The 21997-nt window shown below is 40.9% G+C and overlaps 1 protein-coding gene across 1 annotated transcript in view; it reads left to right on the forward strand.

Moving 5' to 3' along the window:
• Window positions 1-21620, forward strand: part of Atp6v1b2 (ATPase H+ transporting V1 subunit B2) — a 26079-nt gene extending 4459 nt beyond the window's left edge. Inside the window, exons 2-14 of the mRNA XM_031340012.1 lie at window positions 2962-3017; window positions 8833-8931; window positions 9440-9533; window positions 9652-9729; window positions 9934-10073; window positions 10245-10346; window positions 10972-11069; window positions 11235-11358; window positions 13773-13923; window positions 15674-15756; window positions 16441-16545; window positions 18132-18261; window positions 20344-21620. Coding sequence (XP_031195872.1) covers window positions 2962-3017; window positions 8833-8931; window positions 9440-9533; window positions 9652-9729; window positions 9934-10073; window positions 10245-10346; window positions 10972-11069; window positions 11235-11358; window positions 13773-13923; window positions 15674-15756; window positions 16441-16545; window positions 18132-18261; window positions 20344-20483 — 1400 coding nt within the window. The 3' untranslated portion in view covers window positions 20484-21620. The remainder of the gene's footprint in view (window positions 1-2961; window positions 3018-8832; window positions 8932-9439; window positions 9534-9651; window positions 9730-9933; window positions 10074-10244; window positions 10347-10971; window positions 11070-11234; window positions 11359-13772; window positions 13924-15673; window positions 15757-16440; window positions 16546-18131; window positions 18262-20343) is intronic.
• Window positions 21621-21997: the final 377 nt, after the last annotated feature.

Here is a 21997-nt window from a genome sequence, read left to right on the forward strand (position 1 = left end):
TGGTTTTTTTTTTTTTTCTTGGTCATGGGTTTTTCTTGTGACTGGCAAAACTTCATAGTATATAGTGAGTTTGAATTTTAACCATGAGACTCTGAGCCATACTTGTCAATACAAGAAATTCAAAGAAAATCGGTCTCTTTAAAAGCAGAGAGTTTTAAGAATTAGAGGGATTTTAATGAAGTGTTTCGAGAAAAAGAATTTCTTATCTTTTTTAGTGATTCCCCTCTCCTGTGCCTTAAAGCTTAGGGAAGGATTGGGAAAAGTCTCAGTTTCTTTCTTTTTTTTTTTAGAGTCGGTTTCAAGATGTAGCTCACTTTCCATTTTCATCCAGCAGTTCTAGAAAGCCTTTAAGAAACAGTACTTGGAGTTTTTAAAATGAAAACAAGGAAGAAATTCTTAAAATATTGAAATTACATGTTCTTAAAAAACAGTATTAGGGCTGGAGAGATGGCTCACTGGTTAAGAGCACTGACTGCTCTTCCAGAGATCCTGAGTTCAATTCCCAGCAACCACATGGTGGCTCACAACCATCTGTAATGGGATCTGATGCCCTCTTCTGGTGTGTCTGAAGATAACAACAGTGTACTCATATATATAAAATAAATAAATCTTTAAAAAAAAAAAACAATATTAGATTATCTTAAAGCTGTAAGAGTGCTTTCCTAAAATAAGCCCAAAATACAGCAAACCTTAACCCCCTTTTCTATGCTATTAGAAGAAGGACTCTCCATTGCGGAGCCACTGTTGAGACCAGGACAGTTCTGACACATTCAGGTGACTATTTGCTGTCTGTGTTTAAATGTCTCAGTGTGGAGTGGGACTTGCCTGCTCTATCCCAGAGTCTGCACCAAGATACTTGCTTCCTGGCCTTGGGAGGAAGGGACTGGAAGCCCCTTGAGTGCACAGACTGGTTAGTAAATGGTTTCCTCATTCTTAGGAAGATGGCATTGGTGCCTGAAATCTTTGTTTAAGCTAATTAGAGGACCTTACTCAGATCAGACAAATGAAACAGTCCTGATTAGTTAATATTTTCACATAAGTTATTTCAGGCTTTATGGTGTATTTTCTTAAGAAATACATTTCTTTTCTAGCTGTTCTGATTATGAAATATAGCTAATTTTGAAGTTGTCTGCTAAAGTTGCTGTTTTCCTAAGCATTTTGTGTGTAATCATGAACCTTGCCAACAAGGATGGATAATTCCTTTCTAAAATGTGTGAGGGGCTGGAGAGATGCCTCGAAACCTGAGCACACCCTGCTCTTGCAGAGGACTGGGTTGGACCTCTAGCACTCACAGCAAGCATTTCATAGCCATCTCCAACTTGAGTTCCAGCAGAGCCACTCCCCTCCAGTTTTACCAGGCCCCTTCAAGCACATGGTATACATAAAATTTAGACAGCATTACATAGAAATAAAATACAACTAAACATTTAAATATATATATTAGGATGAGAGAAAGTAGACTAAGTGTTTCCTTCTAGGGCATACTTTGCAGTGAGCAATACTGGTCTCTTTAACCTGGTAGTAATATTTAATTCTTTCGTTCTTTTTTGAGATAAGGCCTTGCTCTGTAGCCAAGACTGTCCTAACCTTCCTGGTTTATAAGCCAGGGTAGTGTGCCCTGCTAATTATTAATTTTTTTATTGTATATATTTAAATTTATTTATTTTCATTTATTTATTGTGTGTATATATGCTTGTAAGTGTATAAGTATGCTCACATGTTTAGAAGTTGTAGGACAACTTTTTGGGATTCTGTTCTCTCTACCATATGAGTCCTGGAGCTTGAATTCAGGTTGTCAGTCTTGGTAAGCATGTGCCTTTATTCGCTGAGTCACCTTAACAGTCTCTGTTTCCCTCCAACCCCTTGCTCGCATGTCTGTCTGTTTATGTTTTTTTATTTTGTTTTGTTTTGTTTTTTGTCTTTTTAAGAATATTTTTGTTGGACTAGAGAGATAGCTCAGTGGTAAAGAGCACTGTTTGCTCTTCCAGAAGATTGGCAGCACCACATGGCAACTCTCACTGACTGGCCTTAACTCCAGTTGCAAGAGATCCAGCACTGTGTTCTGGTCTCCACAGGCACTGCACAGATATACATGTAGGCAAAACATCCATACACATAAAAGTAAAGGTTAAAAGAAAAAAAAATTAAAGAGTATCTTTCTTGACTGGTTGGTTTCTTGTGCCTGCAGTTTCCAGCACTTGAGAAACTGAGGCAAGATGGTTGCTACAAGTTCAAGATCAGCCAGGGCTAAAGAGTGAAACAATCTCAAAAACAAGAATACTTATCTTACTGGATGAGGTGGTACACACCTTTAATCCCAGCACTTGGGGGATGGAAAAACAGATGTCTATGAGTTCAAGGCCAGCCAGAGCTACATAGTGAGACCCTGTTTAGAAAGCAACAAGAATATTTACCTTACTTGACCCCTGCTAGTTTTCCATTGCCTGCCTTCTCTTTCACAGTGACTTTCCACATAGTCTCTAGTATTCATATTCTGTTTCATGATGGCTTTACCTTCCAGCCACACTTTTCTCAGCCTGCCTTTGTGGGTTTTGTCACTACTCTTATGGAGGATTCCTCTCCCCTTCCTTGCTTCCAGGCCGGGGGCCTCTGCGTGACTGCCATCAGATTTGCGCTCTCCCTGCCCATGAAGACTGGACTTTTAAAGGGAAGCAGCCTTGGTGCTTACTTTGGATCCTGGGTTTTGAGAACAGTGGCTTAGCGTTAAGATCCAAATGTCTCTGCAGATGGATATTGAAAGTTACATAGGAGCAGCCATATTTTAAAATTCACTAAAACCTCTTCTAGCTTTTTGAATATCCAAATATTCAAATTTTTTAATATTTTTTAATGGGGAAATGAAGGAAAGGGTTGTTGTTGTTGTTGTTGTTGTTGTTGTTGTTAAAATCAGAGCCATGCCAGCTCGTGCTGTTGCACTAAACAAGACTCTTTTCTTTCCAGCCTACAAGACTGTCTCTGGAGTGAATGGTCCACTAGTGATCTTAGATCATGTGAAGGTAATGGCACATCCTTTATGATCTGACTATCGTACTTCACCAGTACTCTTTAAGTTTGTCTTAGGAATTTCAAACCGTTCTTTAGTATGACTGGAAGTGTTATTTGTAGGAAAGAAAGACTTAAAGTCAGAAAACTGGATTCCATTACAGGATTGAGTGTGGATTCCTTTTTATGGCCTTAAGTCCCTTGTCTTCAAAGTTGGGGGGAAGATCTTACTTAATAAGTTTACAGGAGGAAACAGCAATAATAAGTGTGTTTTATAACCTAAAGGGTCTTATACAGAAATGTGGCACCTTATGTCCTTTGTGATATAAGCTTTTTTAAACTAAAGTAATATTTCTCCTGTCTATTAAATGTTAAACTCCTCTTTTTTTTTTGTTTGTTTGGTTTTTTTTGTTTTTTTTTTTCGAGACAGGGTTTCTCTGTATAGCTCTTGCTGTCCTGGAGCTCATTCTGTAGACTAGGTTGGCCTCGAACTCAGAAATCTGCCTACCTCTGCTTCACAAGTGCTGGGATTAACGGCGTGTACCACCACCACCCTGCTAAATGTTAAACTCTTGAGTAACTAAATGTACTTTATCTTTGAGAGCCTGACATGGACATGCAAGTAATGGGTATACAAGAAGAAGTTGTCTCAATAGTTGGCTTAAAAGCCTATATAGAATAGTTTGCCCAAAAATTAGTTGTAAGGATCATTAGTTAACATGTTGTTCTTCTATGTTTATTATGATCTTATTGTTAATTTTAGAAAAGGAGATATAGAGTCTAGTTTCTAATTAGTTACTTTGGACTAAGCTTCCTGCCAGGTTTTTATAATCGGAATATCATCAGAAAAAAAGAAATATAAATGATACAAACAAAAATATTTCAATAAGCTGGCCAGTGGTGGCACATGCCTTTAATCCCAGCACTTGGAATGCAGAGGTAGGTAGATTTCTGAGTTTGAGGCAAGTCTGTCTATGGAGTGAGTTCCAGGACAGCCAGGGCTATATAGAGAAACCCTGTCTCGAAAAAACAGTACATATATATATATTTTAATAAGACAAAAGGAAAATTATCAGACCAAGTAATTTAAATAGTGTGCTTTCCTAGAGTTCTGTTGGTGACTCTTGGGACAGGACTGAGGGAAATAATTAGTTTGTGGACAGATGCTAATGATGATAATTTATGTTGTTTTTAACACATTTTCTGGAAGCAGAAAATAAACTGAGAAACATTTTTAAAAGCAAAGTGCATATTCCCTTCATCACTGCAATGATTTGTGACAAGGGATTCTTACCAAGTAATCTTGAGGGTAGGCCTAGCATGCTTCCTCTGCTCAGGGGAAGGTACGGGGTGTCCTCTGTCACTTCCTCTGCTCAGGGGAAGGTACGGGGTGTCCTCCATCACTTCCTATGCTCAGGAGAAGGTATGGGGTGTCCTCTGTCACTTTTGCCTAGTTCTTTGATGTAAGCTCTTTCCCAGAACCAGTACTTGTGTTTCTAGACTGAAAGCCCTCAACCCTTGCCTGCCCTCCTGGCGCCACTCCCCCTCACCACAAAGACAGCAGCCAGTCAGCATACTTAGGAGTTCCTAATACAAGGTTGTGACCCCTTTGTAGGTGGGATCATTCTCTCACAAGGGTCACATATTAGATATCTTACATATCAGATATTTACATTATGATTCATAACAGTAGCAAAATTGGTTATAAGGTAGCAACAAGATAATTTTATGGTTGGGAGTCTCTACAACATGGGAACTATATTAAAAGATCACAGCCTTAGGAAGGTTGAGAACCACTGCTCTAGTAACGTTGTTTAAGTTAGTGAAAGCTGCTCTGTTTCCTCTTGGCTTCTGCTCTCAGTACTTCTAACACCAGGTGGACCGGTTCTTTCTCCAAAACAATTGAGTTCAGTTTTTTTAGAAGACTGAAATTTGCTTCATTTCTTACACACTCCACTGACTTTGTCACATACACACACTGTACCTGCTTCATGAATGCTATTGTCTGAATTGGCTATAAATCAGAAGGTCTCCATTGATTTTCCATAATTTGCTAGAATAGCTCATCCAACGCAGAAACACTATTAATTTACCATTACTGACTTATTTTAAAAGGTATACTAAAAAGTATAAATGAGTAACCAAATGAGTGTATATAGTCCCAAGGAGTCCTAAGTAAAGGACTCAGGCTTCTGCCTGAGGAGCAAAGTTGGGGTAGCTGTCTGCTTGTGGCTGCATTGTTTCCAGACAGTAAAACTTCCAGCTCTTCAGTCAAGGTTTTTGTGGGGAATTGATTATGTAACTGTTGATCACATTATTGGTCAGTATTGACTAAGTCAATCTCCAGCCTCTCCCCTCAGAGATCAGAGGATGGGATGTTTGAAACATCTAGCCCTCTAATTGGGGTGCTTGGTTCCCCTAGATAGTGGGCACCCTCCATGGTCTCTAGAGGCTTCCCAATGGTCACCACATTAAGGTACAAGTGTGGTAGAAGGACTTGCTATGAATAATAAAAGACTTCCTTTCCTTTTGATTGTTCCTGATACCTAGGAAATTAAACAGGGGTTTTAGGAACTCTGACCAAGAACTGAACTAAAGCTAGGATGGCCAGTAAGATGAGAATACTTGAGGTCACAATTGCTGTCCATCCTGAGTTTGACATCAGCCAGGAGTTGGAAAAGATTAAGAGTGTAAAAGGATGGGAAAGAAAGCAACAGCCATTGTTCTCTGTGCGATTCCACAAAAGCTTAAGTCATCAATACTGTTAGAGACAGTAATGTAGAACAGGATCTCAAGACACAGAATCGGCTTGCAGCAACCAGTGTAGTCTCTATGCTAGACGTACCTTGTATAAAGAAAACCATAGAGCTTATTGAAAGTACTTGGAAATTTCATTTGTTTTGAGTGATTCCACTTAACTTTGACTGGGTAAGTACATTCAAATTTGTGAGGAAAAAATGTTTATTACCAGCCAGTCTAGTCAGAGATGAGGTGAGGAAGCATGGGGATTTAGTAAATGGATAAACCCAGTCATGTGACAGAGTTATGGGACCCAAACAGCTATGCACATGGATGATCTTTGATTGTGTCTTGTCTTTCTTTCATGAGACATAGTCTCATACATGTTTTTGGTTTTGTTTTTTGTTTTTTGGAGGTTTTTTGAAGACAGGGTTTCTCTGTGTATCCCTGGCTGTCCTGGAACTCACTCTGTAGAGCAGATCTGCCTGCCTCTGCCTCTAAAATGCTGGGATTCCAGGCATACACCACCACAACCCAAGACACAGTTTCATTATATAGCCACTTCTGACCTGGAACTTGCAATCCTCCTGTCTTAGCCCTCTGAGTACTGGAATTATATTTGCACACATGGCACTTTGGCATGGTGAATTGGGCATTCAGAGGCCACAGGAAACATTTTATGGTAGTCAAATGTTAGAACATTCATTTCCCAAATGAAAAATGGAAAAAAAAAAACCATAGGAAATTAAATCCACTTAAATGAAATATCAGCCTATTAGAAGCCAACACTGAAAACCTGTTTATGATTTTTCAAGTCGAAGCTTTTCCTAAATAAAAGATTAAATCATAAGGAACAACAATACTTTTATTCTGTTAAAACCTTTCATATCTTTGTGGGGTAGAAAATGCCATATGCAAAATTAAAAGATAAATGTCATTTATCAGAACACTAATGTCTACATTCTATAAAACCACAAATGAGAAAGAAAAAAAGATTGGCAAAAATAGAGTTTTTTTCATTGGTTGGCTGGTCTGTTGTTGGGTTTTTTGTTGTTTTGGTTGGTTTTTTGTTTTTTTACACTAATAGTGGGAAAGTGAGTTTGTTTAGTACCTTTGCAGAATAATTGGGGAGAAAATTTGCCCACAGAGCCATATATATGGATATACATTCACTGCTAGGATGTAGCTTGCTAACTTTCTGAAGAGTTGCATTCAAACCTGAGAGTTTGTGCTATCATTATTATAGAATTATACTATTGGATAGCTCTGTGTTTCATCAGGTGAACAGCTGAATTAAATATGATATGGTTATTAGATTATTTTTTTCTTTAATTTTTTTGAGACAGGGTCTCACTGTATCTTGATTGGACTGTATGTACACTAGGCTTTCCTCTGACTCCAAGTGCGGGATTAAAGTTGTATGCTTACAGATGTAGAGGCTCACAGCCATCCATTGAACTGAGTACACAGTCCCCAATGAAGGAGCTAGAGAAAGGACCTATGGAGCTGAGGGCTTTGCAGCCCCTTAGGACGAACAACAATGTGAACTAACTAGTACCCTCAGAGCTCCCAGGGTCTCAACCACCAACCAAGGACTATACATGGTGGGACTGACTGTTCTGGCAGCATATATATAGTAGAGGATTGCAAATTCGATCATCAATAGGAGGAGAGGACCTCGGCCCTGTGAAGGTTCTGTGTCCCAGTGTAGGGGAATGCCAGGGCCAGTAAGTGGGAGAGGGTGGGGTAGCAGGCATGGGGGGGGGGCAACAGGGGTTTGCTCTTGTTGTTTTTGTTTGTTTGTTTGTTTTTTGGAGGGGAAACTGGGAAAGGAGAAATTTACATGTAAATAAAGAAAATATCTAAAAAATAAAAATAAATAAAAATTTAAAGATTAAGTTGTATGCTACCATGCCCAGCTTAGTTATCAGACTTTAACAATGTCAGTTGTATAAACATTAATTTTAAAATCCTCTGCCGGGCAGTGGTGGTGCACGCCTTTAATCCCAGCACTTGGGAGGCAGAGACAGGCGGATTTCTGAGTTCAAGGCCAGCCTGGTCTACAGAGTGAGTTCCAGGGCAGCCAGGGCTACACAGAGAAACCCTGTCTCAAAAAACCAAAACAAAAAACAACAACAACAACAAAAAAAAATCCTCACTTATTTACATTTAACATCTCCAAAATCTAAAGGTCTTAGTAGCCCTAAGGTACAATAATTTGATTGAAGAGATTTCCCCCCTCAAATCACATAAAATAATAACATCTTTCAATAAAAGATGTTGATAGATTGTTTAATAGCCTGACAATGTATTATGTTCAAAATGCCAATACAGTAAAGTAAGTTGTCCAATAATACATCAAATATTTTGTCAGCTAAGTACATAAAACAGTGTCTTAGCTCAGTGTGATAGCTTGAGGGTGTGTGTGTACGTGTGTGCATACACAAGATACTAGATATAGTGAGTTAGAGGCCAGCTTGGGTTACAGTACATTTTGTCCAGTGTAAAGCTGCATGGGGCTGTGGGATAGGAGGGAATCTTAGAGATACACATTCTGTCCAATGTAAAGCTGGACAGGCCTGTGGGGTAGGAGGGAATCTTAGAGATACACATTCTGCATCCCTGCATAGGAGGATATATATCTGTTTAGATTAGATTGAGGGGGACTTTGCACACTATCTTAGTCTGATAATAATATTACATAATAACATTTTATCTTTCGTCTCTTATGTGAGGCCTAGGTGATTGATTACAGGTAAACATAGCCCAGTGAACATTATTCTATGAGTGGTAGAAACATTGTTGGTAACTTTATATCTTTCAGAAGTCTCAAAACCTATACACACAGAAGAAAATTATTAAATATAAGTGCTGTGCTTTTGTAGGATAATACCCTCTCTGTGTACCTTGCACTAGTTTGCCACTTTATATACCAGTAAATATAAGTTACAGGGATCCAGACTCTACTCCCATGTACTTATTGATGGTGGAGAAAGTGCATAGACATCAAGGCCATTGTAGGGATGCGTAGAGCAGCGTGAGTGGCTTTGAGGGTGCTGGTCACTAACCCTTCACTGTTTTCCCGCTTAGTTTCCCAGGTATGCTGAGATTGTCCACTTGACATTACCAGATGGCACAAAAAGAAGTGGGCAAGTTCTAGAAGTTAGTGGCTCCAAAGCAGTGGTTCAGGTGAGCATCACTCAAAACCATTGAGGCATTTCCTAATCAAAAACACATAGTTCCATGACAGGATGGTGATGAGAAGCCACATTTACTGAACATTGGATGCTATCAAATGATACCTAACTCGGTTCTTTTGGTTTTCTTCCTTAAAATTCCTACGTTTTAATGTTATTCTATTATAGAGAAAGAGGTTTCTCAACATGTACCCCCAAAATATTCTAGAGCAGTGGTAGGTAAAATTTGTAAAAGTAAGCAGATGGTTTTGGGGGGGGGTTGTTGTTGTTGTTGTTGTTGTTGTTGTTGTTGTTGCTTTTATATTTAAAAGATGACCAGAAGTCCTTAAAGTTTTTTTTCTTTTTCATTGTTTTTTTCTTTTAATCATCCTTTTTACGCATAAATGACATCCCATCCTCAGCTCCTTGTGATATTTGACCCTGCAGGCAGGACCCTTGGTCTAGTAAGTGTCCCTGACCTAAGCTTCTTTTGCCCTTCTAACTGATCTGTTTGTTGGTAGGTATTTGAAGGGACATCTGGTATAGATGCCAAGAAAACATCCTGTGAGTTCACTGGAGATATCCTCCGAACACCGGTGTCTGAGGATATGCTTGGTAAGTTCTGCACACAGTTCTGTTTTCTTTTAAACATACTTATTTAGAATCTAGAAGCATATAAACACGGATTGGGAGGGCTGGGTTCACTCTCTTCTGTCTTGTTGCTGTCGTATAGGTCGAGTGTTCAACGGATCGGGAAAGCCCATCGACCGAGGTCCTGTGGTGCTGGCTGAGGACTTCCTTGACATCATGGGTGGGTAGGGGCAGTAGATGGGGTCAGCGTTGGGGGGAAGTAACTCTGTCTGCAGGGAGCCTTGCCGGAGACAGAATAGTTTAAAGTAGATCTATAGAGACAGAGAAATTCTTTGTTGTAGTTCTGACCTTATAGTTATTTCTACTTGAATCCGTGACCAGCGTGCAGATATACTAACATTTTCCCCTTTCTGGAATACATCAGGCCAGCCAATCAACCCTCAGTGTCGGATCTACCCAGAAGAGATGATTCAGACGGGCATTTCTGCCATCGATGGCATGAACAGTATTGCTAGGGGACAGAAAATCCCCATTTTTTCTGCTGCTGGTTTACCACACAACGAGGTGAGAGCTGATGGACTTGCTGTGCGTGTCATGGGGAGAGTATGCGCGCCAGCTTACCTAGCATGGAGTGACATTTTAGTCACCTCATTCAGGCTACTAATTAAGGTATTTAAGAGTCAAGAATAAATTATTTTGTTGTCAGGATATGATTTTCAGTTTCCATTCTTACAGATTGCAGCTCAGATCTGTCGCCAGGCTGGTTTGGTAAAGAAATCCAAAGATGTAGTGGACTATAGCGAAGAGAACTTTGCCATTGTGTTTGCTGCTATGGGAGTAAGTATGGTATTGTGTTTGGGAATAACATAAAATTAACTGTTATTAGAAAGAGATGGTAAACTATACATAATCCACTTTATTCTTAGAGACTTTGCATCTTGGCATTTTAAGCAAAATTTAGGCAGATTTAGCATGTAGCTGAAACCTAATAATACTTTGCATGCCAAAGTGCTTTATTATGACTTACATTTAAAAAAGAAAAAAATGGATGCTTGAAACATAAATATATATATATATATGTGTATACACATGTATGTATATACATATGCATATATATACATGTACACACACGTAAATATCTGTGTTAGGTTATATTAAATATATTAGGTTATATTAAAGATATACTTATGTTATATTAAAGGCAGGTTTATTGGGAAGCTGCATTCTGGGAATTCACTGGCCCCAAAGATTAAGGCCAGGGAGTTGCCATGGTAGGGCAGGAGAGGAGAAAAAGAGAAAGGTTTGTGCACACATGCAGAGAAAGAAGAGGAGGAGAGAAAAGAGAGAGAAAGGGAACTTGAATTTTTAAAAGAGAACAATTTAGATTCTTAGCTTGGTCTTCGTCAGAAGTAGATGTTGAGAATCTCCTTTGCAATGCACTGATGAAGTCACTGGTGTTTAGGTGAACATGGAAACAGCCCGGTTCTTCAAGTCTGACTTTGAAGAGAATGGCTCAATGGACAATGTCTGCCTTTTTTTGAATCTGGCTAATGACCCAACGTAAGTAAAACTTGTTTCTCTTTGAGTAACTGCCTATAGAGGTATCTTTAAAGTAATGGTTTCCTCTCCTCTGTGCACTAAGAATGTCAAAAGGAGACTGCTGCTGCTTCCAGAATCGTTTTGGTTATGGCTTATGAGTGACCTGGGACTTGTCTTCCCTTTCAGCATTGAGAGGATCATCACTCCTCGCCTGGCTTTGACCACAGCGGAGTTTCTGGCTTACCAGTGTGAGAAGCATGTCCTGGTCATCCTGACAGATATGAGTTCTTACGCTGAAGCACTTCGAGAGGTAACTTTTTCTTCCTTTATTTTTTTCTCAAACAAAATATGTCAAGTTGTAGGGTTTTCTTGATCTTTTGTAAGTTTCTGTTTTTCTTTAATCATATTTTGAGCTTGTTACTGATTGATTCATCAAAACAGATAGTACAGGTTTTTTTTGTCTCTGTCAACTTGGAAATAGTAGAGGCTGAGATTAAAATTAATAGACAGCAGCTTATCACACTGTCCCTGACCCAAGGGCTGAAGAGTTAAGAAGGCACCACAAGCTGGTGGTAGTGTTATATTCCCAGGAGCTTCTAACCACACTATGTATTCACCCTTTTCAAGTTCCTAATTAAAAAAAAATTATGTGTACATTTTTGTGTGTCTGAGTGTACGTATGTGCGCACAGAGGCCAGAAGATGGCATCGATTGCCTGGAAGTGGATGGTTGTGAGGAACCCAGTGTGGGTGCCTGAAATTGAACCCAGGACCTCAGCAAATGCTCTCAACCTGCTGAGCCATCTCTCTAGCCTCTTGGGTCTCTGTTTCTAATTAAAAATACTAGGAACTTGTCTTAAAATACCCTAAAGCACAGAAGTTTACACCAAGTTCCTAGTGTTCTTAATAAGTTAACTCTTGAGTACATGAAAAGAGGGAACCTGCTCTCTAATGACCTGAATTTTAAAGTCCCCAAGGTCATTACCACATTGTCACAGTGTGTACGTTGACTCTGTGAAAGACTGGAGTCTTCCCTTTATTGAAGCAGATCCACACCTCTGTTAAGGAAAACAAAAATGAGCTAAGAGAAAGATTTTTTTTAAAGATTTATTTATTTTATGTGTATTAGTACACTGTAGCTGTACAGATGGCCGTGAGCCATCATGTGGCTGCTGGGAATTGAACTCAGGACCTCTCCTTGCTCCGGCCCCACTCCTTCTGGCCCCACTCGTTCCAGTGTAATACACTATAGCTGTCTTCAGACACACTAGAAGAGGGCGTCAAATCTCATTAAGGATGGTTGTGAGCCACCATATGATTGCTGCGATCCGAACTCAGGACCTTTAGAAAAGCAGTCTGTGCTCTTACCCACTGAGCCATCTCACCAGCCCCAAGAAAGATATTTTTAAAGATACACAATTTACAAACCTAGGTTTACTTCATGTTAGATTCAGTAGCATCCAAGTGTTCTTACAGGTTCTATGACAGCTCTATTGTGCATCGATGAACACAGGTCTATGGTACAAACTTTGAGTAACAGGGCAAGATCCTACATTGGTAATCCTCTGAGGTTCTTTTTTTTTTTTTTTTGATTTTTTTTTTTTAAAGATTTATTTATTTATTATATGTTAAGTACACTGTAGCTGTCCTCAGACGCACCAGAAGAGGGCATCAGATCTCATTACGGGTGGTTGTGAGCCACCATGTGGTTGCTGGGATTTGAACTCATGACCTTCTGAAGAGCAGTCGGTGCTCTTCCCCACTGAGCCATCTCACCAGCCCTCTCTGAGGTTCTTTAGATGGTGGAGTCATGCAAGTGCCTATTCTCATATGCATGTCACTAAGGAAGACCTTTAATTATATTTTGTGTGGTGGAGCAGGTGCCCAGTCTAGCCTTGAAAACTTACTGTGTAGCTGAAATTGACCTTAAACTTCTATCTCCCTGCCTCGTCAAATGCTGGGATTCTCAACCTATGCCACTGGGTAAACTTTCTTGTTTGGCTGTTGTTTAGATCTGACTGACTAATATATGAGTGTAACAAGTGATTGGTTCTTGGGACAGTTTTACATAAAAATGGATTGTTTTGCAACATGACATAGTTAATGAATTGGAATTTTAGGTTTTGAAATTAACTCTACTTGACTGGGTCTCAGTGTGGTCCAGGGTTGTCTATGAGCGTACAGAAACCTCCTGCCTTAGCCTTCTCAGTGCTGGGATTACAGGTGTATACCACCACACTCAACTAAATTTCTTTCACAGAATTTATTTATCCACGTAGTGTTTATTATTGTCGCCCATTATTTTATTTATTCACTTAGTTGTTCATTTTTAAACACAGAAGTGAGGCCTCATGAAAAGAGCAGAGTTTTTTTGGTTTCCCGAAACTTCAAAGATTACTCTCCATTCAGAGTTGAGAAAAGTATAGTCCAGGGCTGGAGAGATGGCCCAGCCCTTAAAGGCTAGGCTCACAACCAAAAGTATAAGAGGAAAGTGTAGTCCTTAGCAACCTAAAACAGAGGAAATGAGCGTGTGAATAGAATCTGAGAGTGCGTCAGCCCTTCCAGCCCAACGAGTTTCTGATTCACTTTCATTTTCAGCATTCTTGCTTTACAAACATGTAAGTTAATACTTTGTTGGGCATATTCAAGCAAACCTTCTAACCAGACTTTTTCTTACTCTGACATGTCAAGACATTGACATTCTCCTTCTTTGGTTTGTTTTCAGGTTTCAGCTGCCAGGGAAGAGGTTCCTGGTCGGCGAGGCTTCCCAGGCTACATGTATACCGATTTAGCCACGATCTATGAACGTGCTGGTCGAGTAGAAGGTAGAAATGGCTCTATTACCCAAATCCCTATTCTCACCATGCCCAATGATGGTAAGTTGTGTCTTTGATTGTACTAGACTTAATCATTGTAAGGGTGTCCTATTTGTGAGCGTGTGTGTATACGTGCTAGTATTTATTTATTCATGTGTATGGGGCCAGGGGAAGTGCTTCCCACAGTGTCAGAGAACAGCTTGGCCTGAGTTCTCCCCTGTTCTGTAGGTCCTAGAGAACCCAGGTAATCCATTTCAGGTAAAGATTATTTCTAGTTGTCCTTACTGCTTTTTGTAAGAAAAGCAATTTTCTTCATAATTTGAATTTTAAGTTTTCATTTATGAGTATTAATTGAATGTCTGCTGTTTTCAGAGCACTATTTTAGTTATGAAGAATTTGTTTCTACTTAACATAAGCTACTTGGATTTTCTTGCGAGCCAGTCATAGTTATAGTAAATAGTTAAACTTGCAGTGGAGAACATAGATGTAAAGGCCGCAGACTTCTGAGATGTTTACTCCAGCTTGAGTACAAAGCAGCTTGCGTTTCCTGGGCTGCGTAAGGCCACAGTGCAGCCAGGCTGAGTGTGCTCAGGTGGGGCTCTGCAGAACTCCTTGACCGTCGGCCCTTTTGTTTATATTTTATTTTTAAAATATAAACATGTTTTTAGAAGACAAGTCACTGTAGTAGCATGTTGGGAGTGCTTTGTAAATCCTCTCTGGTCTGAGCCTCACCATGCTGCTGAGGCTCAGGGAAGTAGAGTGGTTGGTTCGGTTCAGAAGTCTGGATTCGCAACCCACACAGCAGTTCTGCTGCATTGCTTGTGGCATAGACATGGCAGCAGCCATCGTCATCCATGGGTGAGACGCACACTACGTGGCATGGTCCTTGGGTGCTGCCTGAGCGGCACTGCCAGGCCTGTGCACACTACATTTGCATAAAGCTTTGTGCTTAAGGTGGAACTTTGTGTTTTAACAAGAAACCCAGTTTACTTCAAAGTGTGCAACACATGTTGGACCTACTGTAACTGAACAAATGAAATGGCCATTTAATATGGTAACTGCGAGGAACATTGCCCTATATTTAAATTCAAATTGATTAAAATGAAATTTGAAATTAAGTCCTTTGGTTTCATTAGCCACACTCAGATGTTCAGCAGCCATGTTTAGCAAATGCTGCTCTGTCCTGCTTCGGTATCTGTTGCTATGACAGAAACGCACCTTAGAGAAGAAGGGGTATGTTTCAGTTTATAATTCCAGATTACAGCCTGTCATGTAAGCAAGTCAAGGTGGGAGCTTTAACCAGCTAGTCACTTCACATCCATGGTTAAGAGCAGAGAAGTCTGAATGCTCGGTCTCTTCTCACTGTTCCATACATAGGTCAGAACACCTGCCTATGGAATGGCTTCATCCATCGTAGAGCATCTTCATATTAACTAATTTAATTAAGATAATTCTGGTCTGGAGAGATGGCTCAGCATTTAAGAGCACTGACTGCTCTTCCAGAGGTCTTAAGTTCAATTCCCAGCAACCACATGGTGGCTCACAACCATCTGTAATGGGATCTGATGTCCTCTTCTGGCCTGCGGGTGTATATGCAACAGAGCGCTCATACATTAAATAAATAAAATTTAAAAAGAAAAAGATAATTCCCTACAGATATGCTCACAGATGAAACCAAGCAAGATACCTTTCCCAGGTTGTATTCAGCTGACAAAGTTCACCATCACACTGCTGTGCTAGACAGCACAAAGTCATCCTTACAGACAGAGGTGAGAGATGTTCTTTAATGCCTTCTGTCTTCCTCCGACAGATATCACTCATCCCATCCCTGACTTGACTGGGTATATTACTGAGGGCCAGATCTATGTGGACAGACAGCTGCACAACAGACAGGTATTGGCTCTTGAGCAGTGCCGCGCACTGGGCGTGAAGGAAGCTGCTCGGCATCGCTCGGCGTCACTCTCTGCTGGCTTGGTTTGCTCTTTAGGACTATTCTACTTAGAAAGTGTCTGCTTAAGTTGTCTTAATGTGGCTGTAAAAATGTCATTTCTATAAGCTAAAATCTCACAGTAAGCAGAGTCAGAACTAAAAATGACCATTTTTATTTATTTGCCTTTAAATGGGATCAGTTGTCTCAAGGAACTTTTCCTTTTTTGCAGGGAATTCTGTGCTAAAAGTGCATACTGTATGGCATGATCTGAAAAAAACCTGGGTTTTGTTGGCTTTGCATCAGATTTCTAAAATCATCTTTTAGGGGAAATTATTATAATGTTTTTACTTTGCGTCTGAGGCTTTGGTCCATGCAGAAGACTCTAGGTGGGCGCGGTAAACTGTAGATTTCCAACAGCGTTGTGCTCTCTGTATCCCACGCTCTTGGCTCTAATTCTCAAAGGAAACACTGTGTCCCAGGTATTTCTCACTACTACTTCTTGCATAGAAGAGAAGATACCAGAGCTCACCTGGGAAAGGATGCCTGTAAATGGATGATGTGATATGAGGGACACGGGTGACTTTAAATGTTTCTGTACAGTAAAGCCTGCCATTTACGTAGGTTCTTTTCTTTCTGTTCTACCCCAGATTTACCCTCCTATTAATGTGCTACCCTCGCTCTCTCGGTTAATGAAGTCAGCTATTGGAGAAGGAATGACCAGAAAGGATCATGCTGATGTGTCTAACCAGTTGGTACGTGTGCTTTTCTAAGGATGAGGTCTGAAAGACCGCCTTTCTCTGGGTGTTCTCCTGCTGCCTTACCCATAACTCTTCTTTCTGTCACTCTTCTTTTCTTCCCATACAAGTAGAATTTCAGTGTTGGTTTGCTTGGAAAAAGAACTCTCTGGAATGAAACAGCCCCCCCCTTTTTTTTTTCTTTTTTTTTCTGCTAATCAAGGTTAAAATACCAAGCTTGGGGGCTGCAGAGGTGACTCAGTTCTTAAAAGCATTTCGTTTTCTTGCAGAAGGACAGACATGATGGCTTACAACCTTTTGTAACTCCAGGTCTAGAGGGACTGACACCTTCTGACCTTGGAGGTCACCAGACATGTAGTGGTTAAACATAAATACATACATGCAAAAAACTCATGCATATAAAGTAAAATCTTTGAAAAATAAAACTAACCAACCTACTAGGTTTGGGCAGGACACACCAGAATCCCAGTAGTCCAGAGGCTGAGGCAGAAGAATTAAAATTGGAAGTTAGCCTGGCCCTCATAGTGACACACTATGTGACACACACTATCACAGAAACAAAACAAAACAAAACAAAGCACAGTACTAGCAACAAGAAAATTACCAAGCTTGTGACTCATTTCCAATATTATATGTAGTTTTTAAATTTGTTTTACTGGATATTCTATCCCTATTTATTCATCTGTTTATTTATTGTTATTGGCGTTATACTTGCATGAATATCTGTGCACTATATAATCCCAAGACCAGAGAAGGTTTGGGATCCCCTGGACCTAGAGTTCCTGAGGCTGGTTAGCTGCCATGTGGATATTGGGAATCGAATCTCGTTCCTGGGTCCTCTAGAAGAACAGCCAATGTTCTTAACCTCTGAGCCATCTTTCCAGCCCACAGCTCTTAAATTAAAAAGGAAAAAAAAAGGTGGCAACTTGGCTTAATGGCTAAAGGCACTTGTCACCAAGTCTCACAGTTCAATCTCAAGTACCCTCATAAAAAAAGTACAGAATCAGTTCCTCCAAATTGTTCTCTGACTCCCACACATGCCATGGCACATCATACTCACAAATAAAAAAGTACTTATTTAATGTGTTCCCATGCGCATTAAATAAATAAATGTGATAAAATTTTAAGCACGAAAATAAAAACAAAAAGCAGTATGTTCTTTTAAATGCTGATTTCAGATTCTGCATGGATACTATCACATATTTGCTATGTAACATATTAAGCAGCCAACAGGACACTGACACTTACAGTTGTGTGTATTCTTTGAAGTCTTTAATGTCATCAAACTTAAAGAAAAATATCTGACTCTCCAATAGAAATGGGAAGCCTGTGAAATGATGGGCATTTTAAAGAAACCCACAGAGATTTCTCTTTGGCTTCTGTATCTGTTTTCTATCCATCATAAATTCGTTGGCAGTATGAGAAAGTCTATTTCTGCAGTGATGGAAATGAAATGTCTGTGCATTGCATGCCTGAAGGCCTCTTTTTGAGGGAGACTCTAATAACATGAACACTTGTGGGAGCTTTCTGCAGCAGGCCACATCTGTATCCTGGCTGTTGACATGTGCCTCTCTCCTCTTCAGTATGCATGCTATGCTATCGGCAAGGATGTGCAAGCCATGAAAGCTGTGGTGGGAGAAGAAGCCCTGACCTCAGATGACCTTCTTTACTTGGAATTTCTGCAGAAGTTTGAGAAAAACTTCATTACTCAGGGTAAGATGATTCCCTTCAAACAAAATGTCTCAGAACTGTTCTGTGCTTCCTGCAAATCTGTCTGTCCTTACCTTTTCCCCCTATCCCTCTGCCTTCTGAACATCTGCAGGGAATCTCTAATTGTATTTCAGAAGGCCCAACAACATTTGATGCTCTTTTTTTTTTTCTTCCTAAGCTGAGGGCTCTATGTGACCGTCACCTGTCTCTCCGCTCCACCTGCTATAAGCATGTCTTTTTGTACGGTCTCATCTCTAAGGTCCAGGACTAGAATGAGCCTTTTCCCCAGCTGCCCCCCTCATGGCCTGCCCTCTGTCCCCTCTCTGCTCTTTGTGCTCACTCTCTGTGTCTCATGCAGTCGGTTTTCTCAGTTGCTGTGACTCAACTCTGAGTGCTGCCTCTCAGATTACTCCTGCCTAGGATTCTATTGACAGTCCCTCCATTGTGGAACCTGGCTCTGCCACTGCCACCACATCACAGGGCTGGATAGGAGCAGAGCCAACCAGGATCCGAGGGGAAGTGTAGGCTGTGCCACGAGTACCTGACGCAGGCACAACGGCCCCTTGCCCTGTCATCTCCTCCATTTTAGGTGGTTTAGGTTTGGATGGGTTGGTTTTGTTTTGAGAATCTGATGTATGTGTACAATAAGATGATACATATCTACCATCTCAGTTCCAATTCTCCTCTAACTCCTCCTGTATAATATATTCCCCAATCTGTCCCACTTTCTTTATGTCTTTTTGTTGGTGGTGGTGGGTAGTAACTCACTAGTCCAGTTGACTGGGCAGCAGTCTTAGCCTTATTTATTCTCTGGTGATCAGGTAATTACTCATAGTGTTCTTGCTCTATTTTGTATTCTCACTACAATATTTTATACAGGAGTTCTCAAACTTTAATTTGCTTCTGAATCAACCAATCCTCTTAAGAATGCTAATTTTGACTCAATAGACAGGTGGGGCAAGAGATTGGGGTTCCTGGGTGAGAGCAATCTGAGGTTTGAGACCCTCACTCAAAGCCTGGCTCTATCATGCTTGGCCACTGGGCTCAGCTTTCCCTGACTCTCAACAGCTTGGGAGTAACTATTAATAATTTTATTAGTTGTTTCTCTCCTTCCATGGTGTGTGGATTATTGCTATTTGGCTCGGTCTCGCTCTTGCTCCTCCTGACGCTTAGAAATATGTACACCACTCTTAACATCAGTGGGTAAGAGTGTGCTTCTTTGCAATAATACCTCGAGTGAGACATTGGGATTTGTGAGCTCTTTTACCTGGGTTGCATCTACTTGTGTTCATTATTGATATTGAAGTCCTCTCAGATATGCAATAGCTTAGTTATTTGAGGGTTATAGGTGGGACCAACTAGGCAGGTGTTTAACCACTGAGCTCTACACCATTGATCTTGTTTTCTTTCTCTCTTTCTTTCTTTCTTTCTTTCTTTTTTTATTTGGTTAGGGGTTTTTTTGTTTTGTTTTTATGCAGAACCTTAAAAATATAGCTAAGTTGTCTAGAGAAAGGAACCCAGAACTACAGCCACTCTTAATTATGTGGTTAAAGATTTTTCTTTTTGAAGGGGATATTTAATTCTGCTGTATTAAATATAATGATTTGGTTGGCCTATAATTTCAGCACTTAAGCGCTTAAGTTTGAGGCTAGCCTGGGCCACTCAATGAGACCATGTCTCAAAATTAAGTTTTGAAAACCACTGGCCTGCAGTATAGTGTGCTTTCTGGCATTTAAGGCTTTCTCAGACTCTACGTGGATTCCTGAACCCTAGCTTTTTCTCCCGTGCCCTGTGTCCCACAGTCCACTTTTTGCTGTCCTTTGAACAGAATGCTAGATTAGTTTGAGCAAAATGGGTCTATAGTTTGCATTGTTTAAGGACCGTATCTGTCTCTGTCCTCTTCATCCCCCCATGCCAACCTACACGCTGCTCCGTAGACCTCTCCTCACCTCTGATCTCTGTCCTAACCCATGTTTTCTTTCCTGTATTCTATGCCTACCCTGCTTGCTAGTCCATAGACAGAGTGCTCAGTAGCACAGGGCCATTGGAAGTGCTCTGCCATTAATTCAGTATTAATATTTTTAGGTCCCTATGAAAACCGAACTGTCTATGAGACTTTGGACATTGGCTGGCAGTTGCTTCGAATCTTCCCCAAAGAAATGCTGAAGAGAATCCCTCAGAGCACCCTGAGCGAGTTTTACCCTCGAGACTCTGCAAAGCACTAGCTGCTGCTGTGTGCGTGGCGTGACCCTCTTGTGAAGTACTGGTTCTGTTTCCTGATTCCTTCTGCACTCCTCCATCCCACCTGTGTGTGGGAGTTTACCTGTTACCCTGTAATTAAAAACAAAGGCTAGGTAACTATTGTGCCAGTGTTCAACGTTTAAACTGCTAACAGATTGAGAGAGCCCTGCGCAGAAAACCTCACAGTCAGTGCTTTCTTTAAAGTAGCTGAGGGGTGAAGTTTGCTTCCTGATGTATCTATTTGTACATATAGTGGAGAGCTAGTTGCTAATAATGTCTTGTTTGGGTCTCCCAAACCCTACCTCTCAACTCCCTTAAGAGTATCACTGTTTTGAAGTTAAAATGCTTCAGTCTCAAATTTAGGGGCAAGGTGGAGACTGGAAGAATTCTCCTTTCAGAAGAACCACGAGGCTCTCGGCTGAGCCTCCCTCTGGAGTGCTAGTGTACCTGTGGGTCTGTCCTCTGCTCTATGCAGATGGGTTTTACTGTCTGCTTGTGTTTGCTTATGAAAAGAGTTTTGTTCTGCCAGTGCTGTGAGTTGGGAATTGCTGTGTGGCGGCTTTCTCTCTGAGGCCCACACAGAATCAGGCAACATCGTACGGCCTGCATGCTCCTGCAGTGGCGGCATGCCTTGTGCTGATGCTCCCCACTGAGAATTGAGACCTGGAAAAGGCTGGGGCACAATTAAGAAAACCCTCCATGCCGTCTTCATCTTGATGTGTGTATGGTGGTTTAGGCTTCTGCGTTGTCCTCTAGATCCTGAGGGGGCGTGAAGAGGCCTTGCCTTAGGTTTGTGGATGCTTTAAACTTTTCAGTCTCCAGGCTTTCTGACTCAGCTCTACCTTTTCTGGGTGATCTTGTGGCACATGTAGCAATGTTTCTTTCATTCCTGTCCCTTCCTGGCTTGAGCTCTTAGCTGTATTCTGTGTGCCTCTGCCATGTCTGCTGTTTGGGTCTCTGTGCTGTGTGTTCTCAGGTGCAGCCATAACTTCCCCACTCTGTGCATTCCACCTTCCAGTTGTTTTTCTCTGAGGGGATGGGGGGGATCAGCATGATTATATTTTAATGTAGGAAATGTGACATCTCGTTATAAATGAAAATAAATGTTAAATTAAATGGAAGTTACCTGAAATGACTCTGCGTTTTCTCTTGAGAGGAACAGCAGCAAGCAGGTGGTTGGGTAACTTGAGTGTGGTCTTCATGAGTGTGGACCTTGAGTGTGGTCTTCGTGAGTGTGGACTATGAGTGTGGACCTTGAGTGTGGTCTTCGTGAGTGTGGACTGTGTTGGTGTGTGAGGAATGTGAGTGTGCTTCGTACTCCGTCCTAAAGACTTGAAGGGGGCGTCTGTGTGTCCAGCTGCAGTGTCCACTGCATTACTCAGGCTGCAGTTATTAGCAAACCTTTATCAAGACAGATAAAGGGCTGGGCAGTGGTGGTGCACGCCTTTAATCCCAGCACTTGGTAGGCAGAGGCAGGCGGATTTCTGAGTTCGAGGCC

The sequence above is a fragment of the Mastomys coucha genome, unplaced genomic scaffold (genome assembly GCF_008632895.1).
Source record: "Mastomys coucha isolate ucsf_1 unplaced genomic scaffold, UCSF_Mcou_1 pScaffold22, whole genome shotgun sequence".
Lineage (NCBI taxonomy): Eukaryota > Metazoa > Chordata > Mammalia > Rodentia > Muridae > Mastomys > Mastomys coucha.